The sequence below is a fragment of the Crinia signifera genome, chromosome 1 (genome assembly GCF_055691185.1).
Source record: "Crinia signifera chromosome 1, ASM5569118v1, whole genome shotgun sequence".
Taxonomy (NCBI): Eukaryota; Metazoa; Chordata; class Amphibia; order Anura; family Myobatrachidae; genus Crinia; species Crinia signifera.
This window is the reverse complement of record NC_139217.1, coordinates 207,056,835-207,081,276: the sequence shown is the minus strand read 5'-3', so window position 1 is coordinate 207,081,276 and position 24,442 is coordinate 207,056,835. Positions and strand designations below refer to the sequence as shown.

The following is a 24,442-nucleotide window of genomic DNA, read 5'->3' as shown; positions in this document are numbered from 1 at the left end:
AAATTCCACCAGAATCTGAGCTGCAAAATCCAAAAATCACTCCTTCCCTTCTGAGTCCTGCCATGCACCCAACTGGTATTTTTTGGTCACATGTGAGGCATTGCCGTACTCGGGAGAAATTGGGGCACATATTTTGGGGTGCTTTTTCTCCTTCATACCTTCTGAAAATGAAATATTTTGAGCCAGAACTGCATTCTTGTGTAAAAAAATGTAATTTTTCATTTTCACTGCCCACTTGTATCAAAATTGGTGAAACCCCTGGGGGTTTGAAATGTACACTATACCCCTAGATGAATTCCCTGAGGGGTGTACTTTGCAAAATGGGGTGACTTGTGGGGGGGTTCCACTGCATTGGTGCAACATAGCACCCACCATTCATTCCACCAAAATCTGTGCTGCAAAATCCAAAAATCACTCCTTCCCTTCTGAGTCCTGCCATGCACCCAACTGGTATTTTTTGGTCACATGTGAGGCATTGCCGTACTCGGGAGAAATTGGGGCACAGATTTTGGGGTGCTTTTTCTCCTTCATACCTTCTGAAAATGAAAAATTTTGAGCCAGAACGGCATTTTTGTGTAAAAAAATGTAATTTTTCATTTTCACTGCCCAGTTGTATCAAAATTGGTGAAACCCCTGGGGGTTTGAAATGTACACTATACCCCTAGATGAATTCCCTGAGGGGTGTAGTTTGCAAAATGGGGTCACTTGTGGGGGGGTTCCACTGTATTGGTGCTTGGGGGGTCTTGCTAATGCGACATAGCACCCACCAAAATTCCACCAGAATCTGAGCTGCAAAATCCAAAAATCACTCCTTCCCTTCTGAGTCCTGCCATGCACCCAACTGGTATTTTTTGGTCACATGTGAGGCATTGCCGTACTCGGGAGAAATTGGGGCACAGATTTTGGGGTGCTTTTTCTCCTTCATACCTTCTGAAAATGAAAAATTTTGAGCCAGAACTGCATTTTTGTGTAAAAAAATGTAATTTTTCATTTTCACTGCCCAGTTGTATCAAAATTGGTGAAACCCCTGGGGGTTTGAAATGTACACTATACCCCTAGATGAATTCCCTGAGGGGTGTAGTTTGCAAAATGGGGTCACTTGTGGGGGGGTTCCACTGTATTGGTGCTTGGGGGGTCTTGCTAATGCGACATAGCACCCACCAAAATTCCACCAGAATCTGAGCTGCAAAATCCAAAAATCACTCCTTCCCTTCTGAGTCCTGCCATGCACCCAACTGGTATTTTTTGGTCACATGTGAGGCATTGCCGTACTCGGGAGAAATTGGGGCACATATTTTGGGGTGCTTTTTCTCCTTCATACCTTCTGAAAATGAAAAATTTTGAGCCAGAACTGCATTCTTGTGTAAAAAAATGTAATTTTTCATTTTCACTGCCCACTTGTATCAAAATTGGTGAAACCCCTGGGGGTTTGAAATGTACACTATACCCCTAGATGAATTCCCTGAGGGGTGTACTTTGCAAAATGGGGTGACTTGTGGGGGGGTTCCACTGTATTGGTGCAACATAGCACCCACCATTCATTCCACCAAAATCTGTGCTGCAAAATCCAAAAATCACTCCTTCCCTTCTGAGTCCTGCCATGCACCCAACTGGTATTTTTTGGTCACATGTGAGGCATTGCCGTACTCGGGAGAAATTGGGGCACAGATTTTGGGGTGCTTTTTCTCCTTCATACCTTCTGAAAATGAAAAATTTTGAGCCAGAACTGCATTTTTGTGTAAAAAAATGTAATTTTTCATTTTCACTGCCCAGTTGTATCAAAATTGGTGAAACCCCTGGGGGTTTGAAATGTACACTATACCCCTAGATGAATTCCCTGAGGGGTGTAGTTTACAAAATGGGGTCACTTGTGGGGGGGTTCCACTGTATTGGTGCTTGGGGGGTCTTGCTAATGCGACATAGCACCCACCAAAATTCCACCAGAATCTGAGCTGCAAAATCCAAAAATCACTCCTTCCCTTCTGAGTCCTGCCATGCACCCAAATGGTATTTTTTGGTCACATGTGAGGCATTGCCGTACTCGGGAGAAATTGGGGCACAGATTTTGGGGTGCTTTGTCTCCTTCATACCTTCTGAAAATGAAAAATTTTGAGCCAGAACTGCATTTTTGTGTAAAAAATGTAATTTTTCATTTTCACTGCCCAGTTGTACCACAATTGGTGAAACCCCTGGGGGTTTGAAATGTACACTATACCCCTAGATGAATTCCCTGAGGGGTGTAGTTTGCAAAATGGGGTCACTTGTGGGGGGGTTCCTAACTTTTAGCATCTTATGGTGCCTAGAAACCTACATGGTGCCTAAAAAATAATCTCATAAAAAGGAGGCTCCAAAATCAAGTAGGTGCTCCTTCTATTATGAAGCCTGTGGTTTGGTCAACGTGCACACTAGGGCCACATATAGGATATTTATGAAAACAAAAGAATTGGGGGAATCAATTTTTAGTCACATTTCTCTAGTAAAATGTACTGTGTTCCTTAGAAAAAATGTATTAAAATTGCAAATCTGCAAAAAAAATGAAATTTTGAAATTTCACCTACACTTTGTTTTAATTCCTGTGAAACACCTAAAGGGTTAACAAACTTCCAAAATGCTGTTTTGAATACTGTGAGGGGTGCAGTTTTTGAAATGGTATCATTTATGGGGGTGTCTCACATACAAGTCCCTCAAAGTCACATCAGAACTGAACTGGTCCCTAAAAAAATCAGTGTTTGAAATTTTCTTGAAAATTTGAGAATTTGCTATTCATATTGTAAGCCTCCTAGTGTCCAAAAAAATTAAAAGGAAGTTGAAATAATGATGTCAACATAAAGTAGACATATGGTCTATGTTAGTTATTAACTATTTTGAGTGGTATGATTATTTGTCTCACAAGCAGAAAATTTAACATTTTGCAAATTGCTAAATTTTCCATTTTTTTACGACATTTTGGTATTTTTCACAAAAAAACACAGACTGTATCGACCCAAATTTACCACTAATTTGAAGTACAATGTGTCACGAAAAAACAATCTCAAAATCACTGGGATAAGTAAAAGCAAAAAAAAGTTATCCCCACTTAAGTGAGACATGTCAGATTTGAAAAAAAGGGCTCTGTCAGGAACGCAAAAACTGGCTCTGTCAGGAAGGGGTTAATATCCCGACGTATCGGGGTGTGAAAACCCAGTTTTCAAGGTGTACATAAACCGTTTATGTACACCATGAAAACGGGTTTTCACACCCCGAAACATCGGGATATTAAAAGCACTCTGAAAAATCCCATGGAGTGCCGCTGAGGTCATAGGTTCCATTTCCACCATGGCCCTAACTGTGTGGAGTTTGTATATTCTCCTCGTGCTTGGGTGGGTTTACTCACACACAATATGAAAGTGTGGCGGTGACATCTTAGAAGTTCCACTGCATTAAGTATTACTAGGGTGTTGTACTCATGGATATCCTTCATTTTGTGAATGGCACACTCTGTGACACCCTCCCCTTCACTGTGAACAAGCCCTCGAGCGAAACACGTGTCAAAGGAGACGCCCCTGACATGCGCCCCCCCCCCCCTTCTACTGACTGCAGGACGAGACAGCCAGCTAACGGGAGCAAACTTCGGTTCTTCTGTCTCCCCCACGGGAAATCAGGTATCGGCGGCACAAGCATAGGGTTGAGATTGTCTCACCCCGGTTCTCTCGCCATCCAAGTGAGAGTGTACAGCTGCCGTGACTCACGTGTCACGGTCAGCTCAGACACCTCACCGAGCGGAGACCGGCCAGAGTGACACTCTCCCCAGTTGCCACCAGCTGCTGTCTGCTATTTACAGTCCTACCTGCATCTTTAACAAAATCTGACTTGACAATCAATGTGCAAACAGCCTGACCCGCATACTAAAAGATGGGTTTCTGCTGTTTTTGACTACACTGTATGATTTTTTTCTGAGACAGAGTTACTCTGCCCCTATTTTGCTTTAAGACCAGACCTACCCAGCAGATTTGACTTAAAGGGAAACAGTCTGTTCATACTCTGCTAATTACCACTGTCAAACAGCTTGACCATTATTGGAACCACCTGACTGACTATGCAAACATTATAATACCCCCAGTATCTGAGGATTAGCAGAGGCCAGCTAACACACCTGCATAACCAATGTTTTTTGTGTGTAGACAAACCGTGTCAACATTGATCCGGTACCAGTAAAACACCTAGGGTCTGCCATACCCCACATTTTTTTTGTCTTATTAACCGTGTGATCATACAGACACTGCAATCCAATCCATCGGACAGGTGACAACACTCATTTACATCCTGGTTGTTTAATTTGATAACGTGCATGTTCCCTGAGTGTCGACAACCGTGTCAACACTAATACATTGGCAGCTCAAAACTCAGGTCTTGTTATATCAACTGAGGTCAGCTAATATACCTGTACAATCAATGTTTCTTGGGTGTCGACAACTGTGTCAACACTGATCCGGTACTATTACAGTATCCAAGGTTGCTATATCCTGCATGTATTTTGCTTCAATAACCTTGTGAACATTTAGACACTAATTTCATCATTTGTATAGGTAACTACACCCACTCATATTTTGAGTGTTGAAGTTGAGAAGTCGGAGCTAAGTGTCAACAATCGTGTCAACACTGATAGTGTCAGTATTAAAGCAGATGGTATTATACCGCACATATATTGTCTTCGGATTAATCTTGTGACTATATACTGTACCAATAAATATTCTTTTTTCATATTGGTGACAGTATATCCATCTGCATGTGTATTCAAAGATTCATGCGTTGTCACCCATTGAATATCTTCCCTGGGGTGTAATTTGGTCTTTAGTGACTACAATACGAAGACCAATTTCACTACTCCTACTTGGAGACTTGGGTACATTCCTTCACCATCTTCTTTTAACTCCGCTGGGTTTCCCGTGACACCACTATCACTCTCAATCACCATTCAATGTCTAAATGATAGATGGTGAGTAGCAGAAGAGGGGTTTCACGGTACCCACACTTTACCCTATACCTTCTACGCTGCCCTCTCATTTGCTGGGGTACACCTAGTCTCTTTGCAAGGCCATCGGCAACAAAGGACATGGTGTTACTTTTCAGCAAAAAGCAGAAGCACATATAAGCCTCCTGACAACCAGGTTATACTCTCATCCTATGGTGTGGTTACGGTCATACTTCACTGGCACGCCTGATTCTCATACCGAACTCAGAAGCTAAGCAGTGTTTGGCCGGGCCAGTACCCGTAGGGGTGACCGACGGGGAATACCCGGAACTGTAATACACCGGATTGCAGAAAAACACTTGGTCAAGGGAGCTATCTACCCTTTAACACTCTGTTCTCTCTCCTTCTATTAAGAACCCAGTCAAGTCAGTCCGCCTTATTTATCCACATTGATCCTTCCGAAGGGGGATAGTGTTATGCGTCAAGTACACCCCAATGCAACATATTGTTTGTGAGCGGCCATTTTGCCTGGTACATAGAATCCATTACAGGATTCCCCAGTATTTTCTCACGCCAGTGTACTTAAACATTATTCGCCACCAAATGTTCAAATTGTGATCTTTATTCTTGTTATGCATCATGTTTAGAGTTCATATTTGAAATGTTATTTCATACGTACTGATATTTTAGTAGTAGTTTTTCATTAAAAGTTAAATTTTAAATACTTTCCATTCATTATCATTTTAAAAAGTGTGCCCCAAAAACCCTTTTTGTTCTGCCTATGTCACCCTTGTGACAAACCATATTTTTTCACCCTCTCCCCTTCCCCAGGTCTGTGCAGACTAGGCTAGAGCCGGCTCTGATTTAAAATCCACACCTCGCTTTTAAATTTTCATTAAAATGTAAGCTATGAGCGTAAATGCAGACTCTGGACCTGTAACGGTGAAACAGTCCGGTGACACAGCTCACGATGGGAGGATGTAGGAGGGTCCGCCAGGAGCCAGGCACCTATGCTTCTAATTCTTTGGGAGCAGGCTCCTCCCTACTGCATCCCATAATGCCCCAGTTAGTTTTAGGTGCCCACAGGAGTGGGTGCTATGCTTTGCAGCTGCGCTTTTTTCTTTGGATTTTTTTCAGAATAGTTAGGTTTTTTGTTATTTTATTAATGCACTAGCTAGAGCAGGTTTGCCAGTGTGTCGCTTCTCACAGAAGTGCATACACACTGAGGCGCAGCAGAGGCTGACAGAAGCGCGTCCTGTCAGCTCTCTGTGTGCAGAGGGACACCTTTTTTTTTTTTTGCAATATATGTTTATTGATTTTTGAAAATGTAACAAGAATATAGCATCCATTGGTAATGTGAACAACTAGCCAGAAATTACGAATCAAATGTAGTGAAGGCTTAATAATAAAATGGTATACAATGACAAATCAACTGAGTCTAAATGATTTGAATCATACACGTATCACACCTCTGGGATATACATTACATAAAAATGGCAATAAAGATAAACAACAAGAGAAAGGAAAGGAAGAAAAGGAGAGAGGGGAATAGTAGTTAAGAAAGGAAGATATGGGGAGGGGGGGGGGAGTGCGGTTGGTGTTTGTAAAAGTTTTTCCTTCTATCAATTATTACTAGCTGAGAAGACCTGTGAAGACTTAAATTCCATCCACGGGAACCATATTGCAGTAACTCCTGGGTACGTTCAGGAGGCACTCTCAAATCCTCCATTGTCATATACAAATCTATACGAGCAAACCATTCTTTAATCGTGGGAGGAGATGTAGATCGCCAGCGTACCGGTATGACAGCTTTCGCGGCACCATTCAAAAATTTTAGGAGGGATTTTTTATATGATCTCACTGATCCAGGATACAAATTAAGTAACCAAAACGAGGAAGTAGTAGGTACTTCTTTACCCACTATAGACTTTGTAATAGACAGAACTTGGTCCCAAAAAGGACGAAGCAATCTACATTCCCACCATATATGAAGAGGAGAGCCAACCTCTTCATTGCATCTCCAGCAGGTGTTAGATGTGCCAGGAAACATTTTCGCTATTGTGAGGGGGCATCTATACCAGCGAGAGAGAACCTTGAACTGAGTTTCAATTACGGAGTAACTAAAGGAGCTGACAAATGTAGCCTGAAACATTTTTGTCCAGGTCTCATCGTCTTTATCAGTAGAAAGGTCCCTATTCCAGGCTTGGGCGTAAGCAGGGAGTGCAGTATACTTATGCTCTATTAAGAAGTCATAGCCCCTCGACAGGAAATGCGCCGGGCGCGATGATGCAAGGCACATACTCTCAAAGGGCGTCAAAGCTCTGCTAGCAGCCCCACGTACCTCCCTCCCCTGCGCGTAGTGCTTAAGTTGGAGATATCTCCAAATCTCTGAAGAGGGTAATCCCCACTTGTCCTGCAAGGCAGGGAAGGACATCACCTTATTCCCATCCAGCAGCTGGACTCCATGCTGTTTCCAAGTATCAAATACTGAGCTAGCAACTCCAGGGGGAAACCTAGGGTTATCAAACAATGGGGTGAGGGGAGAGGTTTGAGATGAAACACAGGAAAGTTTCCTAAGTCTATTCCAACAAGCTATGGTGGGTCCTACTGTAGGATGTGGAGGGACACCTTTTTATTCCCTCTGCACAGTGCTTAGTCTCTCTAGGATAGAGACTTTCCTGCGCCCCGGGGGTGTCCTAACCGGCTCCTTGCAGAAGGGGATCTTGGGGGACGGACCCCCCGCGATGGCGCCCACCATCTTGAAGGGTTTAGGGACAGAAATCCCGCCAGGGAAGTGAAGTCCCTTACAGGAGTCCGGCGCTGCTGGACAACTCCATTGTGGTCCCATGGAGGGAGGTACAAGGAGGTGAGAGAGACATCTGCGGGAGCGGCGGAAGGGGGAGAAAGTACCATATGGTTTGGTCTCCCCGCTGATGCAGAGACTTGGTCTCTTCCTGCCCTGGCGCCTTTTTCACCGTGCTACGGAGCTGACAGGGTGATTTTTACACAGTCTGCAGTCTCTTCACAGAAGCGTTTCCCTCGCTGATCGTTGACAGGATTACAGCTCAGATAAGTACACTGATACATTGCTCTGTGCGGTGCCTGTTCATTTGCATTGTGCTGTGGAGGAGGGAGCGTTGGACATGTTTATTTACTGTAAAAAGTGTGATGCTAAATTTACATGTGAACATGAGGATCAGGGGGATTTATGCCCATCCTGTGAGGCTGTTCCCTGTGGGTCACGCACTCCCAGAGCGGAGATAGCTGAACCTGCTTGGGCTTTGGCGCTGGGCAGGTCTATGAATGCTCTTACTGAGGCTTTGAATAGGCAGAAGGATTCCTTGATAGGGTCTCCTGGCCACTTTACTTCGTCTCAGGTGTCTGGGGGGTCACTTACCCCGGCTCAGGGGGACCCCATTTTGCTGCAGGCTATGCAGGATACTGCCCAGGGAGTTCATAAGATGACTGCCCTGATGGAGCAGTTTACAAAATCCTCTGATAAGAGTGTGCTTAGGCACCCTGTGTCTACACCTCCAATTATACAGGATTTGGATGATGATGATGGTGGGTGTGAGGAGAACTGGAGTTGGGACATGAGTGATGAAACTGAGGCTTTAACTTCAGGCATTGAGGATTTGATTGTGGCTGTTAAGCAGACTTTGAATCTTGCAGAGGAGGAAAAGACTCCTGTCTCTTGTGGGTTGAAAAAGAGTCGCAGGGACCCTGTGTGTTTTCCCTCTGATGAGGGAATGTCATCTCTTTTAAATGAGGCAGGAAAGACTCCTGATAAAAGATTGTTGATGGCAAAAAGGTATGCTAATATGTACCCTTTTTTTTTAAATTGGGTAATTTTTATTAAATTTTTGAAGAGAAAAGAAAAAGACAAACATTGATATTAATATTACAGACGGCTAAGTAGGATACGGTGCGTACAGGAGATATGCAGTAATCAGGATGTACATTGGTAGAGATAAGCAAAGTATACTTTTGACATATATGTAAGTGCCAACCCTTCAGGATATAGATAAACACACTATGCATCCAGTACCCGGAGGCGCCATCCAGGTCCATGGAAACAGTGAAGTAGGAGGAGGCACATTTACATGGATATATCACATATCACAACATGAAGCACCATGTGTTATGCTTGCCGCTAGGCACAGTGTGTTGGTAACCTGGAACAGGGAACGGGAGATCAGGCGTGAGCCCGCAGCCGGGACCGCCGGTTAGGACGGCCACAGCGAACACTATACTAACTCTGTTGAGTACCCCGGGCAGATGACCAATCCCTGCGTGAACTATGCTTCACCTGTGGCCGCCGCGTTCGAAGGAGCGAATTAAGCCCGCTCCAACCCCGATGCAGCTAGGTCTATGAATGGACAAAGGAGAAGTGATCGTCAGGGGTAACTCAAAAGGAAATACTAACTACCGGGCCTAACTGAAAGACAACCCCTGTCTGCCGGCACCAGGCCAATAACGGGAATACGACCCAGTCGCAGACACAAGGAGAACTTGACGGGGAATCTCCAAAAGAATACAATACAATGCTAGATAGCGAATCCCCAAAACCCCAAACCGGAGTGGATAGGTAGGGAAGGCCCTGCCTAGGACAGATAGGAAAAGGAAAGCGTTGGCCAGAGCAAGGGTAAAAGACAGAAAGAATAATGTTCTGAATTAGGCCTACGGCGGAGCAGGTCCAATGCCCCAGCAAGGGAGCGGAACCAATATGGGCACAGCCTGATAAGAGAAAAGGAGCTCGGCGGCTCCACAGAAATAAACCAGGCTCCAAAGGAGCACTTACTTGACCCCGGGTGACCTACAGCGGAGCTGAACAGGTCACTGGAGAAAACGCTGAGAAGCTGACATCCAGCTGAGACAGGCAGGGAGACAGGAGATCTCTTGGAAGGGATCCAGGAAATAGGGCAGCGCTGGGATGAGCCAGGGACCGGGCAGGCGTATGGAGACGCTATAACCGGCGTCTGTGCCCAGCAGACGTCGGCTTCTTATTCAAAATTGGCGCCGCCTGCATGACGTCAGGCGCGCCGTGCGAGTGCTGCTGCTGGGCGGAAGTTCGGGGACGTTGCCTAGCAACGCCCGGACTGAGAGGGAGGCTTGGAACGCTGCCGAGCAGCGTCACCAGCCTCACAGCCCCGCTCTCCATCCGCCGACCGTCCGGGTACTGGAGATACCGGACGGCGGCGTGTGACACCATGAATGTATATCATATAATAAACATCCAACAAAAACATCACCGACAATGTAGATAAAGACCCATAATCCTAATTTAAAAAAAATAAGATAACAAAAGAAAACCTCGCAAGGACCCAAAACAAACCTCCCACATAACCCCCCACCCTGTACTACCCACCCCCAACTTAGGTGTACCTGGAGCCCTATAAACGCGTAACACTATTACCTCTATACCCATTCTAATCCCCCCCCCTAGCCTACTAACTATACTACTAAACCTAAGTCTAATCTATACCCACCCACATATAAACTAACACCCCCCCCCCCCCAAATTGTAAATTAAGAGCAGGATATATATCGAGGGCTATAAGGATATGACCCTAAGGAAGGGCAGGATATTTATTTCCTTCCCCATCACAAAAATTACTAAACAGAGAATACCAAAAGAAGGATATAGTGAGGGCCATAGACGCATGGACCTAAAAACAGCTATATTGAATCCAACAATCTCCTGAAGCAAAGTAAGGTATCTCGCTCAGCAATAAAGATGCATGTAAACTCACAGAATATAACTTATACAAGCAGGGTTAAGATGACAGTTACAGGATATTTCCAAAAACATTAATCTGGCCAGCTCTTAGTGTCCTTAGAAAACATGGCGAGCCTAAGAAGTACACCAGCAGGTATATGGAAAAAATAACAGCTAAACAAAGGACAGTGTACAGTTATATGTGGATACAGTCCAGGCTTTCATCACAGTCACCAGCGACAAATAAGGAGGATATAGGGAAGTAGCAGCACAATCAGTGTGCATGAGAGTATCAGCTAATGTCCTTGATTTCCGGCACAACGACAGGTGTAGATATAGCCAGGATAGAATCTGAAATAGGTGCAGGCAGAGCCTTCATAGCATACATCACATAAGTATCTCCATTATCAATAACATCGCAGTGTCCAGGATGAATAGGAGTGGGATGAATAGGAGAGGTTAGAATATCACTCCGAATCCTGTCCAGTTGCAGGAGTCGGGCAGATGAGGCATGGAGCGCACGCAGGATAGCATTTGCAGATGGTTCCATAATCATAGACAGGAGGTACAGAAAGACCAGCTATAGGCAGTATATGTAGCAGAGAATAAATTAGGTGCGGCTAGCACGCCACTAAGTACAAATAAAGGACTGCCAGCCGTTGAAGTAGTGGGGAGAATCCAGCTAAAAGCTCCCAGCTCCAGCCACCAAAATGATGGTGAAGAGACCAGTCAGAGAAAATGGCGGATGTAGGTAATACTCACCGCTTCAGTCAAGGCTATGTTGTGGCACAGCAGGAGACCAGCAGAGGATAGAAGACCGTCACTGCAGATCTTAAACACACGATGCAGGGCAAACGTGGAGGCCTCAGCCCCAAGCACAAGATGGCGCGGACCGCGGCATTGCGCCCCAGAGGAGGCAGCTTCCCGCTTCCACCGCTCAAAGGTACGGAGAGCCACCGCCACTTCTCACCCCGCCTGACAAAGCACCCAGCGATGAGGCGGCAGGCAGAATACTGTTAGTGTAGTAGGAGACCGACGTCATACGGATCTTAGCAGAGAAGCAGGCCGCGACTGTATATAATCCCAAACCAGCAGCCAAATAGTCCCAAAAACAGCTCAGCAGGGTGATAGGATAATGGGAGTGATGTCTCACACCCGTTGTTGAGGCCAAGGACTTTGGTGACAGCAAAACAGGATAAATTTCAGGATGTACGGGGGAGCGAAGAGAAACTGCTGCCTACTCTGTGCTCAGCCAAACCAGGCCCCCTCGCTAATATGTACCCTTTGCCAGAGGAACATACCAAATTGTGGGAGAAAGCCCCATTAGTGGATGCATCAGTTGCTAGACTGTCTAAAGCCACTGCCTTGCCGGTCCAGGGGGGTGCTGCCTTTAAGGACCCTGTGGACAAAAAAGTGGAAGGCTGCTTGAAGGCTATTTTTGAAGGCGTGGGTTATACCTTGAGACCCATTATCGCGTCTGCTTGGGTCACAAAAGCCATGATTAAGTGGGCGGAGGAGCTGGCTGGGCTGCTCCACCAAAATTCAGAGGCTTTTATTCTGGCAGAGAAATTGAGATCTGCCACAGAGTATGTTTGTGAGGCTGGTGAGGAAGGAGCTAAAATGGCGTCCAGAGTGTCTGTAACCTCAGTGTCTGCTAGAAGGGCTCTTTGGCTCAAGGCTTGGGAAGCTGATAGTGAGTCTAAGAAGTCCCTTGAAAACTTGCCTTTTAAGGGGGAGTTATTGTTTGGCTCGGAGCTGGAAGCCATTATCAAGCAGGCTACTGGGGGCAAGAGGGGTTTGCCAGTACGAGTACAATCCGACAATGCCACTATGGTGGCATACTTAAATCACCAGGGCAGTACTCGGAGCAAGATGGCGATGGCAGAGATTGTGAGAATCTTCACCTGGGCGGAGGTTCAGTTTCCAGCACTGTCAGACGTTTTCACTCCGGGGATCCGGAATGTGGAGGCGGAGTATCTCAGCAGGGCGGACCTGCTGGAGGGGGTAGACAGATGGGGACTGCCAGACATAGATCTTATGGCGTCCAGGACCAATTGTCAAGTGCCGAGATTTTGTTCCCGGTCAAGGGATCCGTTGGCTTGGGCGGTGGATGCCATGACAATTCCTTGGTCTTTCAATCTGGTCTACATCTTCCCTCTGTTCCCAGTGATCTCGAGGGTGTTGAAGAGGATAAAGAACCAGAGAGTATCGGCCATTCTGGTTGCACCAGATTTGCACAGGAGGTCATGGTACTCAGACATACTGAGATTATCTACGGAATCGTGGTGACTTGCTAAGCCAAGGACCGTTTCTGCACCAGGACCTAGCTCGTCTAAATTTGACGGCGTGGCGTATGAATCCTCCTTGTTGAGAGAAAAAAGGGGTTTTCAGAAGAGGTCATACAGACCATGCTAAGGGCCAGAAAACCGGTGTCTGCGGCCAATTACCACAGGGTGTGGAGGATCTACATCAGATGGTGTGAAAGGCAGAGAGTTCATACCTCCAGGTTTAAGGTAGCGAGGCTACTGGAGTTCCTACAGGATGGCCTGTCGTCGGGGTTAAGTTTGCAGTCTCTGAAGGTGCAAATTTCTGCACTTTCCATTTTCTTTCAAAAGAGAGTGGCTCTGCTGCCGGAGGTACAAACGTTTTTGCAGGGTGTGGCCAGGATTAAGCCTCCTTACAGGCAGCCGGTTGCACCATGGGACTTGTCTCTTGTTCTGTCCATGCTGCAGAAACCTCCTTTCGAGCCACTGAGATCGGCTGATCTCAAGTACCTTACCTGGAAGCTTACTTTTTTATTGGCCATTGCTTCGGCTAGGCTTGTGTCAGAATTGGGTGCCTTGTCTTGCAAGTCACCATTTTTTATTTTTCACGATGACAGGGCGGTGCTCAGGACAGTACCAAAATTTTAACCTAAAGTGGTTTCCTCTTTTCATTTGAATCAGGACATTGTGCTCCCAGTTTTTCCCCCGCCTGAGGGAACGAGGAATAGGGACAGTTTGAAAAAGTTGGATGTGGTTCGCGCATTGCGAATCTATATCAGTAAAGTAAAGGATGTTCGCAAATCAGATTTGCTGTTGGTTTTGTACGATGTACATAAGATTGGGTGGCCTGCTTCAAATCAGACTATAGCCCGCTGGTTGAGATCAATTATTGCGTTTGCCTACTGTAAGGCAGGTAGGCCTGTGCCATCTCGCATAAACGCCCATACTACAAGGTCAGTTGCTTCTTCATGGGCGGTGAGGCATGGGGCCACAGCTGAGCAGCTGTGCAGGGCAGCCACCTGGTCCTCTGTTCACACCTTTTACAAAATTCTACAGGTTTCATGAGTTCGTGTCGGAGGACGCTTCATTTGGACCGGTAGTGATGAGAACTGGCAGTCTGAGTGTACCCTCCCAAAGGACTGCTCGTGAAAGTCCCATTGTGAGCTGTGTCACCGGACTGGACGAAAGAGAAAAGGGGATTTAAGAACTTACCATTCAAACCCCTTTCTCTGAGTCCAGTCCGGTGACACAGCGATCCCTCCCTAACGCTCAGTAAGTTGTACCGTTCATGGTTGCCATGTTATGTGTTATAAGTCGCATATGTGATGTTCAGGCATTGTACTGAGTTGTGTATCCTAGTGTGCTGTTGAAGTTTAACTGAGGCATTATGGGATGCAGTAGGGAGGAGCCTGCTTCCAAAGAATTAGAAGCATAGGTGCCTGGCTCCTGGCGGACCCTCCTACATCCCATCGTGAGCTGTGTCACCGGACTGGACACAGAGAAAGGGGTTCGAATGGTAAGTTCTTACAAAAATCTCCTTATTATAAATACTGTGCATTAACTCTTAACGAATAGTAGTGTAAGATTAAATAGAACTCTTCCTTTTCAATTTACTGGTTAAACACTATTAATGTAGTGTCGCCTCTGGCCTCCAGGTGTCACTATAACCCTGCTACTGTATATACAGCAATGGGGCGATTGTCCTACCATAACCACAAAGTGTGTGAATACAGTAAAACCTATTCCTGCCAGTCAGTGCTGCTGATGAGTCACCTGCATTAATGTTATTTATATAAGCGCTAACATTATATGCATTGGCACTTATATGTTAGTTGGGCGCCCAATTAGCATACATAAGGTAACTTAGGAATATCGCATCGCATGGGCCATTTTAAGGGCGATGCAATGCGATTTTCCTATGTAATTTATTCACTGCTCTCTTAGACCCGGGGGATCGCATCGCATCGCACCTCCCGTAAAATCGCATGCGATTTTATAGGGTGTACGATGCCATTACATTAGCTATACAATAGCATTGTATGACATACAATGTGGTTTTAGGCACCCCACCCCCCCCCCCCCCCCCCCCCCCCCCACTATCCACACCACCCCGAAGCGTGGCGAGCGCAGCGGTACGTGTCCTCCGACCTTTTCATACCACCACTAGCCACGTCGGCGTTGAGTTGATTTTATATAGTGTGTCGAGCACAGCGAGTCACCGATCCCGAAGCGTGGCGAGCACATGCGGATTACTTTACATATATTCCGCGTCCACTCGCCACGATTCGGCTCGACGTGGATAGTGGGGGTATGAAAAGGTCGGAGGATGCGTTCCGCCACCGCTCGCCACGCTTCGGGGTGGCGTGGATAGTGGTGGGGTGCCTAAAACATCATTGTATATCATACAATGATATTATTGTGTAGCTCATTTAATGGCATTGCACACCCTATAAAATCGCATGCGATTCTGCGGTAGATGCGATCCCCCGGGGCTAAGAGAGCAGTGAATAAATTACAAAGGAGCATTGCACCGCGCGGCCCTTAAAATGGCCATGCGATGCGATTTTCCTACGCAGAATAGCCCACTAAGCAAATAGCTTAGTGGGTGCCCAACTAACATATAAGTACCTATGCATTATATTACATTTGCATTAGTCCCCCCTGGAGTCACTTACAGTATAAATTAGTGTAGGATTCGCTGATTTGAATTCTCCTATCCTGGTAACAATGAAGTGAGTTACGTTTGGAATTTATGTTTTTAGTTTGAGTTAGACCCCAGGGACCCTGGTGGTTGAATAGATTTATCCAGCATGCTGTATATTAATCGCCGGGGTGATAGCGATGAGCTATCGCTATGGCGGATCAATCTGGTGAGATCGCTTAGAAAATGCCCAGGGATTGCAACGTGTGTAGGCACCATTAGGGTACATTATGCTTTCTATAGATTTTATGATCAATTGATGCTGTTTTGCGGTGTTATTTTAAAATTTTTTTAATCATTGTAACGCAGATCAGACCGTGCTTCACATTATAGCAATCCTTCCAGAAAGAAATACCAATCAGTGACGCAGAAGCATTTTACCCTGAAAACGTGTGCTTGCATTCCAATGTACGTCCGCTACTTGTGAGTTGTGTCATTGCTGGTATGTAGCAGCAGTACTGCGAGTGAGGGAGCGACGTGCTTTGGGGAAAGGTTCATACATGTGTTAGGCACACGTTCTCTTCTGGAACCAAAATATGACAAACTTATTAAACTCCTGATTGATTGCGCTCCTGTTGTTCCAAATCCATTCCAATCTGTTCTGTTACCATTGTCGGATGCTGCTAAGGGACGTCTGTTTCCCCATTGGCTGCCTTCTCGTTTTGTTTATTTAATTCGCACCCGTTGCGTTTTATTAATAGGGCGTTTGCAGATTTTCTACATTTCTTTTGTGAGTTGTAATTGCACTGAATGTTTTAATTGAGCTCGCAGATCAGATTGTAGATCTTTTCCCATACACTGCAGATCATTTCTCCATCGTTATTATGATCAAAATCTGCCGCAAGCTAACTCCCTTCCGCAGTCTAAGGTTCCAGACCATCGAATTCCAGATAATCGGTGGTGTGCTACGTGAAAGTCTTCCAAAATAGAATCTGCACTTTGGGAAAAAAATAAAAAATTATAATTTTAAATTTTATTTAACCCCTTCCTGACAGAGCTAGTTTTCCGTTCCTGACAGAGCCATTTTTTTCAAATCTGACATGTCTCACTTAAGTGGGGATAACTTTTTTTTGCTTTTACTTATCCCAGTGATTTTGAGATTGTTTTCTCGTGACACATTGTACTTCAAGTTAGTGGTAAATTTGGGTCGATACAGTCTGTGTTTTTTTGTGAAAAATACCAAAATATCGTGAAAAAATGGAAAATTTAGCAATATGCAAAATGTCACATTTTCTGCTTGTGAGACAAATAATCATACCACTCAAAATAGTTAATAACTAACAAAGACCATATGTTTACTTTATGTTGCAATTATTATTTCAACCTCCTTTTCATTTTTTTGGACACTAGGAGGCTTCAAATATGACTAGCAAATTCTCAAATTTTCAAGAAAATTTCAAACACTGATTTTTTTAGGGACCAGTTCAGTTCTGATGTGACTTTGAGGGACTTGTATGTGAGACACCCCCATAAATGATGCCATTTCAAAAACTGCACCCCTCACAGTATTCAAAACAGCATTTTGGAAGTTTGTTAACCCTTTAGGTGTTTCACAGGAATTAAAACAAAGTGTAGGTGAAATTTCAAAATTTCATTTTTTTTTCGGATTTTCAATTTTAATACATTTTTCTAAGGAACACAGTAGATTTTACTAGAGAAATGTGACTAAAAATTGATTCCCCCAATTCTTTGGTTTTCATAAATATCCTATATGTGGCCCTAGTGTGCACGGTGACCAAACCACCGGCTTCATAATAGAAGGAGCACCTACTTGATTTTGGAGCCTCCTTTTTATGAGATTATTTTTTAGGCACCATGTAGGTTTCTAGGCACCATAAGATGCTAAAAGTTAGGAACCCCCCCACAAGTGACCCCATTTAGCAAACTACACCCCTCAGGGAATTCATCTAGGGGTATAGTGTACATTTCAAACCCCCAGGGGTTTCACCAATTGTGGTACAACTGGGCAGTGAAAATGAAAAAAAATAATTTTTCATTTTCACAGCTCAGTTGTATCAAAATTGGTGAAACCCCGGGGGGTTTGAAATGTACTCTATACCCCTAGATGAATTCCCTGAGGGGTGTAGTTTGCAAAATGGGGTCACTTGTGGGGGGGTTCCACTGTATGGGTGTTTCGGGGGTCATTCAACCAGAATCTGTGCTGCAAAATCCAAAAATCACTCCTTCCCTTCTGAGTCCTGCCATGCACCCAACTGGTATTTTTTGGTCACATGTGAGGCATTGCCGTACCCGGGAGAAATTGGGGCACAGATTTTGGGGTGCTTTGTCTCCTTCATTCCTTGTGAAAATGAAAAATTTTGAGCCAGATCTGCATTTTTGTGTAAAAAAATTTATTTTTTTACACAAAAATGCAGTTCTGGCTCAAAATTTTTAATTTTCACAAGGAATGAAGGAGACAAAGCACCCCAAAATCTGTGCCCCAATTTCTCCCGGGTACGGCAATGCCTCACATGTGACCAAAAAATACCAGTTGGGTGCATGGCAGGACTCAGAAGGGAAGGAGTGATTTTTGGTGGTGGAATGAATGGCGGGTGCTATGTCGCATTAGCAAGACCCCCGAAGCACCAATACAGTGGAACCCCCCCACAAGTGACCCCATTTTGGTCACCAGCTTTGGGAGGGGGGCTGGCGCTGCGGCTGGCGGGGGGGTGGGAGGGGTGCTGGCGCTGCGGCAGCCGGGTGGGTGGGAGGGAGGGGGGCTGCCGGGTGGGAGGGGGGGGGGGCTGGCGATCGTTGGTGATCGGTGCGGTATACGCACACACACACACACACATATATATATATATATATGTGTGTATATATATATATATATATATATATATATATACATATATATACATATATATACACACACATATATATATATATATATATATATGTGTGTGTATATATATATATATACACATTTGCACATTATTTTTCATTTTATTTTATTTTTAACTTTTCCAGCAGCAGCATGATGCTGCTGCTGCTGCTGCTGCTGCTGCGGGGGGGAGGGGGGAGGAGGGGAGCGCAGCGTGCGCTCCGGACGTAGCGGTGGAGCCGGGGGAGCTGCTGCTGCTGCCGGGTGAGTGCCCGGCGGGTGGGAGGGGGGTGCTGCCGCTCGGTGGTGATCGGTGCTGCACCGATCACCACCGTTTTCTGTGTTACCGAGCGGCTTAGCCGCCGGTAACACAGGAAACGCTGTGAATGGCTGTTCAGATTTGAACAGCCAATCACAGCGATCGCCGACCGGGGGGGGCACCCCTGCCCCCCCCGGGCGGCGAGGGGGGATGTCTGCTGTCAGGGACAGCAGACATCTCCAAACTGTCACCGCGTCTATAGACGCGGTGACAGTTTTAACCCATGACGTACATTTATGCCATGTGTCGGGAAGTACTTCCCGACCATGACGTAAATGTACGTCAAATGTCGGGAAGGGGTTAATAATATTTATATTGACTGCATTAGATGCTGCCCCATTTCCACAGGGCATATGCAACTGCCCCCCCCCCCCCCCCCAATCAGCTCTGCTTTTAGAAGATAAGCTTTAAATGTTCAATCAAGCTATCCCATAAATTGTTTGTTTCTGCAGAGTGGTGCGCTATAGTCCTAAAAATGGAAAAGAAAGTGTCTGAAGCCAGTGTTAACCGCAGGAAGTCCAACAATCCTCAGCGGGTGTCTGCAGCCTCGGCTGGTACATCTCAGAGTAAGAGGAAGCGTCTTTTTTATATATTTTTTTTGTAAGGAATAAATAACGAAAGCTAAAGGAGATGCGTGGGACTGAGCTTGCTGTGGTGACCAGTAATGTGTCCAACGCTTGTCCACAGAATGTTCACTGCATTTATTGTATTGGATAACGGGTTACAGAAGTCCAAAAAGGGGAGACTGTTAAACTCTGTTCTTTGTCTTCTATCTAATTTAAACCAGACACGAGCCAGAGAGTGCCATTGCCCATACGGAGGTTTTACCGCCCAGGTACTCGGGCACTGATGGAAATACGCAAGTACCAGAAATCAACGAAGCTGCTGATCAGGAAGGCCCCGTTCTACCGCCTGGTGAGATGGTGTTGCCTGTTCTGCATCTAACAGTTTCCCCTACTCTGTGCTCTGCTAGTAATGTCTGCTTTTTCTGTTTTAGGTGAGAGAGGTCTGCCTGGAGTATTCCCACGGAGTGCCGTTCAGCTGGCAAAGCCAAGCGCTGATGGCATTGCAGGAGGTAAGGCTTCTTAGCGGCGTAAACGCTCGCTGTAATCTGTTTGGAGTAATCTTAGAATTATGTATTGTACTAAGATCTGATGCGGCCATGTATACCTCACCCATATCCAGGCCGTGTTCTGCTCTGTATATCCCATCACGTGTCACTAGAATCAGCGCTAATGCTCGATCTCCATCATAGCCATCGGTTGCGATTCGGAATGGTTTAAAGCACCAGCCAACAAGCTGAAACTTGCTGGCCGTCTGCTTCAAACACCTGAGTACAACAGGGATCTGCAATGCCTTCAAACTTAAAGCGGCGTGCCCATGTTTTGCAGAACGGTGTCGAGTTTCACCCTCTAAACATCGCAGCATGTCGGCAATCCTGCAGCCAATGGGGGGGCTCTGAGCGACATCCCAGGATTGGGTCTGTGTGCAAATAGGCACATAGTATATCCCATACAGGCCACTTACTGATGACTTCAGTGGGCATGATGCCTGTGTTCAGCCTCAGTGCAGTCTCACTGTACCAGACAACTCCTATTACGCAGTCCCCGCTCTCTGATCTTTATCACATCATACACCACTATAATTAGAATTCCCAGCTCAGCTCCGAGCTCATTAGACAGACACGCATTACACAGCGACCTTTCTCAAGGCATAAAGGAATGTTCAAAACCAATACTCCTGATAACACTGGAAAAAGGTTGGTTTCCTACCAGAAGGTAGGAGGTGGACGACAGAGAAGGAGTGCCTTGTGATCCAAGCAGCTCACACCAAGGAAGGTCAGTTCCTTGAAAACAAACGTGAGGAAAAAGAAAAGGGTAGTGGAGCGCTAGATTGGTATTAGAAAAAAATTCTTAGTTTGAGTATGGTCAATTGGGTATCACAATTAGTAAAATGTATTCAACACTGATAAACATAGTAAAAATGGTTGATACATTTAGACACATGAAGAGGTTATAAATGAATACATAAAATCGGCACATATAAAAAAGAATTTAAGAATAGTTGGCCTGAGCACTATACTTATGCGTTCTCCCGCTTGCCAAATGTCCTGAGCCAGTCCGTCCTGTAGTTTAACTGGAGATTGTGGAGGCTGGGTGTCCATATACCATGCTGGGAATTCGATGCCGCTGTGTAGGATGTCGCTGTCTGGATGTTGTATAGACAGATGCACAGGCTGAAGGTAGGCTACCCAATGAGTATGCTGGTGGTGGTATCCAAAGGCTCTCTTCCAGTGGGTGAAGAACGGATGGAAAATTAATCCGAATATAAAGGCTGGGCAAGATATGGTTTTGGGAGTGTCCCGCAATAGAGCTCAGAGTCCAAACTGACAGTATCCTGATGCGTTTCGTGAGAGTCTCCTTTGATAAAGTTACCAGCCTAGGTAACGAAACGTCCCTCTATTGCAATGACCCTAGACACTAAATTTGTTAAACCCAAGTGGGCACAAGATATAAACCTAAAATGGGCGAAGGAAGGGATTAGATACTTAGGGGTTTATCTCCCCAAAGATGTAACACTCTTACATGATTTAAATATAAACAATGCCATAATCCAATTAAAAAAAGAAATTAGGGGATGGAAACACCTCAAACTGTCGTATACAGGTAGACTTAACGTATTAAGAACGATATCATTACCTAGACTGCTGTATCCTCTCCAAAACCTACCTCTTCTGTTAACACAGAAAAACACAGCTGAAGTAAATAAATTGTTTCGAGACTTCATTTGGAAAGATAAGAAGGCAAGAATCAGTTTAATTAAGATGCAACAGAAACGAAACAATGGAGGTTTTAATTTCCCCAACGTGACGTGGTACAATCAAGCAGCTGTGCTGAGGCACCTGAGGGATTGGATACAGCAGTCAGAAATCTATACAAATACATCCCTAGAACAAGAGTTTATAGGGGACATTAATCTTATTAATTTTTTACACTTAGAAAAATAAAAAATAGGGCCGGAAATAATGAATAACCCTTTATTAATGTCATCTAGAAGACTATGGTTTATTTTAAGGAAAAGAATGCAAATAAACCCATACAAATCACAATTCATAAAATTTTTACAAAATCCAGATTTACAGGAGGGAAAAGCAGGAAAACCTTTTAAAAACTTGAAACAGCAAGGCATAAGCCGAATAGAGCATATGATGGATGTAGAGGGGGTAAAACCCTGACATATGCCCAGGCGGCAGGGAAATATGGCCCCTTCACTACGCACAATATCACATTCATACAGGCCCAACACTACACAAACCAGGTACTCCAAAACCTAACAATAAGAGATTTGAATAACCCCCTGGATATACTCCTAAAAAAACAGGTCCCACACAAGAAAATCATAACAGCCCATTATAAATTTCTATACCAGCCATTGGACTATGACAAAATAAAAACAGGCATAATAAAATGGAAAGAAGTCTTCCCAAACCTCACGTTAGAAAAACTGTTAAAATCACTGGAAGATTCAGTAAAAACTATACCAGCAATAATGTACACAGAAATGTTTTACAACATCTCTCACCGGACATATCTAACACCGAAAAGGAGGTTTGAAATGGGGATAGCACCAAATTGTAAATGTCTAAAGTGTGATAGAGTGGGTGCAGATCTGTTTCACTGCCTGTGGAAATGCGAACAGATCAAGAAATTTTGGGAGGAAGTATGGCAGTTCTCACTAAAACTACTGGCACACACTTTTCCACTAACCCCAGAGTGGGCGGTCTTTGGGATAATAGGGAGGGAAACAAAGATAGCAAAGGGGGAAAAAAAATGTTACTGGCAATTTCATCTGCGGCTAGGAAAAGCATTCTCCACAGGTGGATAGACAGATCTGCTCCCACAATGAAACTTTTTGAGGAAAAACTTTTTTATATATTCCGTATGGAATGGGTGGAGGCGACACTCCAAAAAGAAAAAAGGGTGAAAGAGCTCTTTGAGACATGGGGACCCATTATAGAAAAACAACCAACTACAATAAAGATACACCTAAGACAGTGTTTTCAAATAACAAGTTGGTACGAAACAAAAGTAGTACTACACGAAGACCCAATAAATATAATTTAAATCAAACAAGAGAGAGGGGATAGATAGGCGGGAAAAACCTACTACGTAATGGACAAAATAATAGGGGCTCCATATCGTTTTATATGATTTGTTGTTTAATTACTTTGTAAATTTTATATTATTTGCTGTATGTTTAGTGATCTAGTTTTTATGAGTTTGGATTAAACCTATGATTTTTTCTCTTAACGGAGCACCTAATTAATCTAAGGAACAGGGAAAAAAAAAAGAGGGGGAATACAAACTAAATTAAACAAACAAAATCAGGGAATTGTCCTTGTGAATAAGTTGGGAAAAACGGGAAAAGGCCAACAGACCATACCCGGAAGGACACAAAGACATAAGACCAACTGGGGGCTCCGTTCAGAGTAGAACGCATAGGGATTATGTAATATTACTCCTGCCATTAACATATATCTGTAAAGAGGGAAGATGAAATGATATGAAAGCTCTTTTTCAAACTACGCATAGATGATCCTGAATAGAATTCATGTTGACAAATGTATCATTGTACACTTTGCTTCAAAAACAATAATAAAAAATATAAGTAAAAAAAAAAAAGATTTCTCGCAGTTCCCTGCTGCAAACTGGAAGCGGGATAAGGGGGGCAGGATAGGCAGGTTCCGGAAACGGGGGCGTTTTCTGAGAGCTCCCAGATCTGGATCTTCCAGCACAGATTTCCTGGCCTCTGCTACAGAACAGCTTGGGCCAATATGACCAGCCTCGGGCTCCCTCAGATTGACCATGTTTTTGTGCAGTGATCCGTTGCAGCAGTGGATCACAGAAGTCGGCAGGAGGTGTTTATTGACACAAGGGGTGAGATTTAATAGGATGAGAGATTCAGAAAGTGAGAGATTTGGTAAGAAATCTCCAGCTTTTTTTAAAGCGCCAATCATTTACACTGCAGAACCAGTTTCATTTTGCCGTGTAAATGATTGCCGCTTTTAAAAAAAATGGAGATTTCTTACCAAATCTTTCACCCTTTTAAATTTCACCCAAGATACCTCCTACAGCAATACAATTAGTATTCTCTAAAATGCACAATCGAGGAAATTACACAATGAAGATAAAGGCGCAAAGCTGAGGTAAAAAAGTAGCAACACAAAGTGCAAGTACGCACCACTGGGATTGGGCTGTACGTAAGAGGGCATAGCTGTGTGAATGAATGATTAATAGTGGCCTACAGAATTTATGGGGAAGAAAGATCTGTTTGACCATGTATTGCCTCTCAAATTCTCTGTCTGTAACTATTTTTTCCTATCTATGAATCGTATTAGTGATAAGGGCCTAATTCATCATGAAGCGCTAATCTGAGAAGTAGGTATCCGCCACCCATGAAGAGGAAACACCCGGTTACTGCTTCCCCCCCCCCCCCAAATCTATATGCCAGGACAGGTCCAACCTGTGGCTCTCCAGATGTTGTGAAACTACAAATCCCAGCATGCCTTGCCACAGTTTTAATACTCCCTTATAGCAAAACTGTGGCAAGGCATGATGGGATTTGTAGTTTGACAACATCTGGAGAGCCACAGGTTGGCCAGGA

General features: G+C 44.6%; 1 protein-coding gene across 1 annotated transcript in view; it reads left to right on the top strand.

Moving 5' to 3' along the window:
- Nucleotides 1-16,268, top strand: part of LOC146067960 (uncharacterized) — a 55,124-nt gene extending 38,856 nt beyond the window's left edge. The window contains exon 4 of the mRNA XM_083179212.1: nt 15,945-16,268. Within this exon, the coding sequence (XP_083035338.1) occupies nt 15,945-16,062 (118 nt within the window). The 3' untranslated portion in view covers nt 16,063-16,268. The remainder of the gene's footprint in view (nt 1-15,944) is intronic.
- Nucleotides 16,269-24,442: the final 8,174 nt, after the last annotated feature.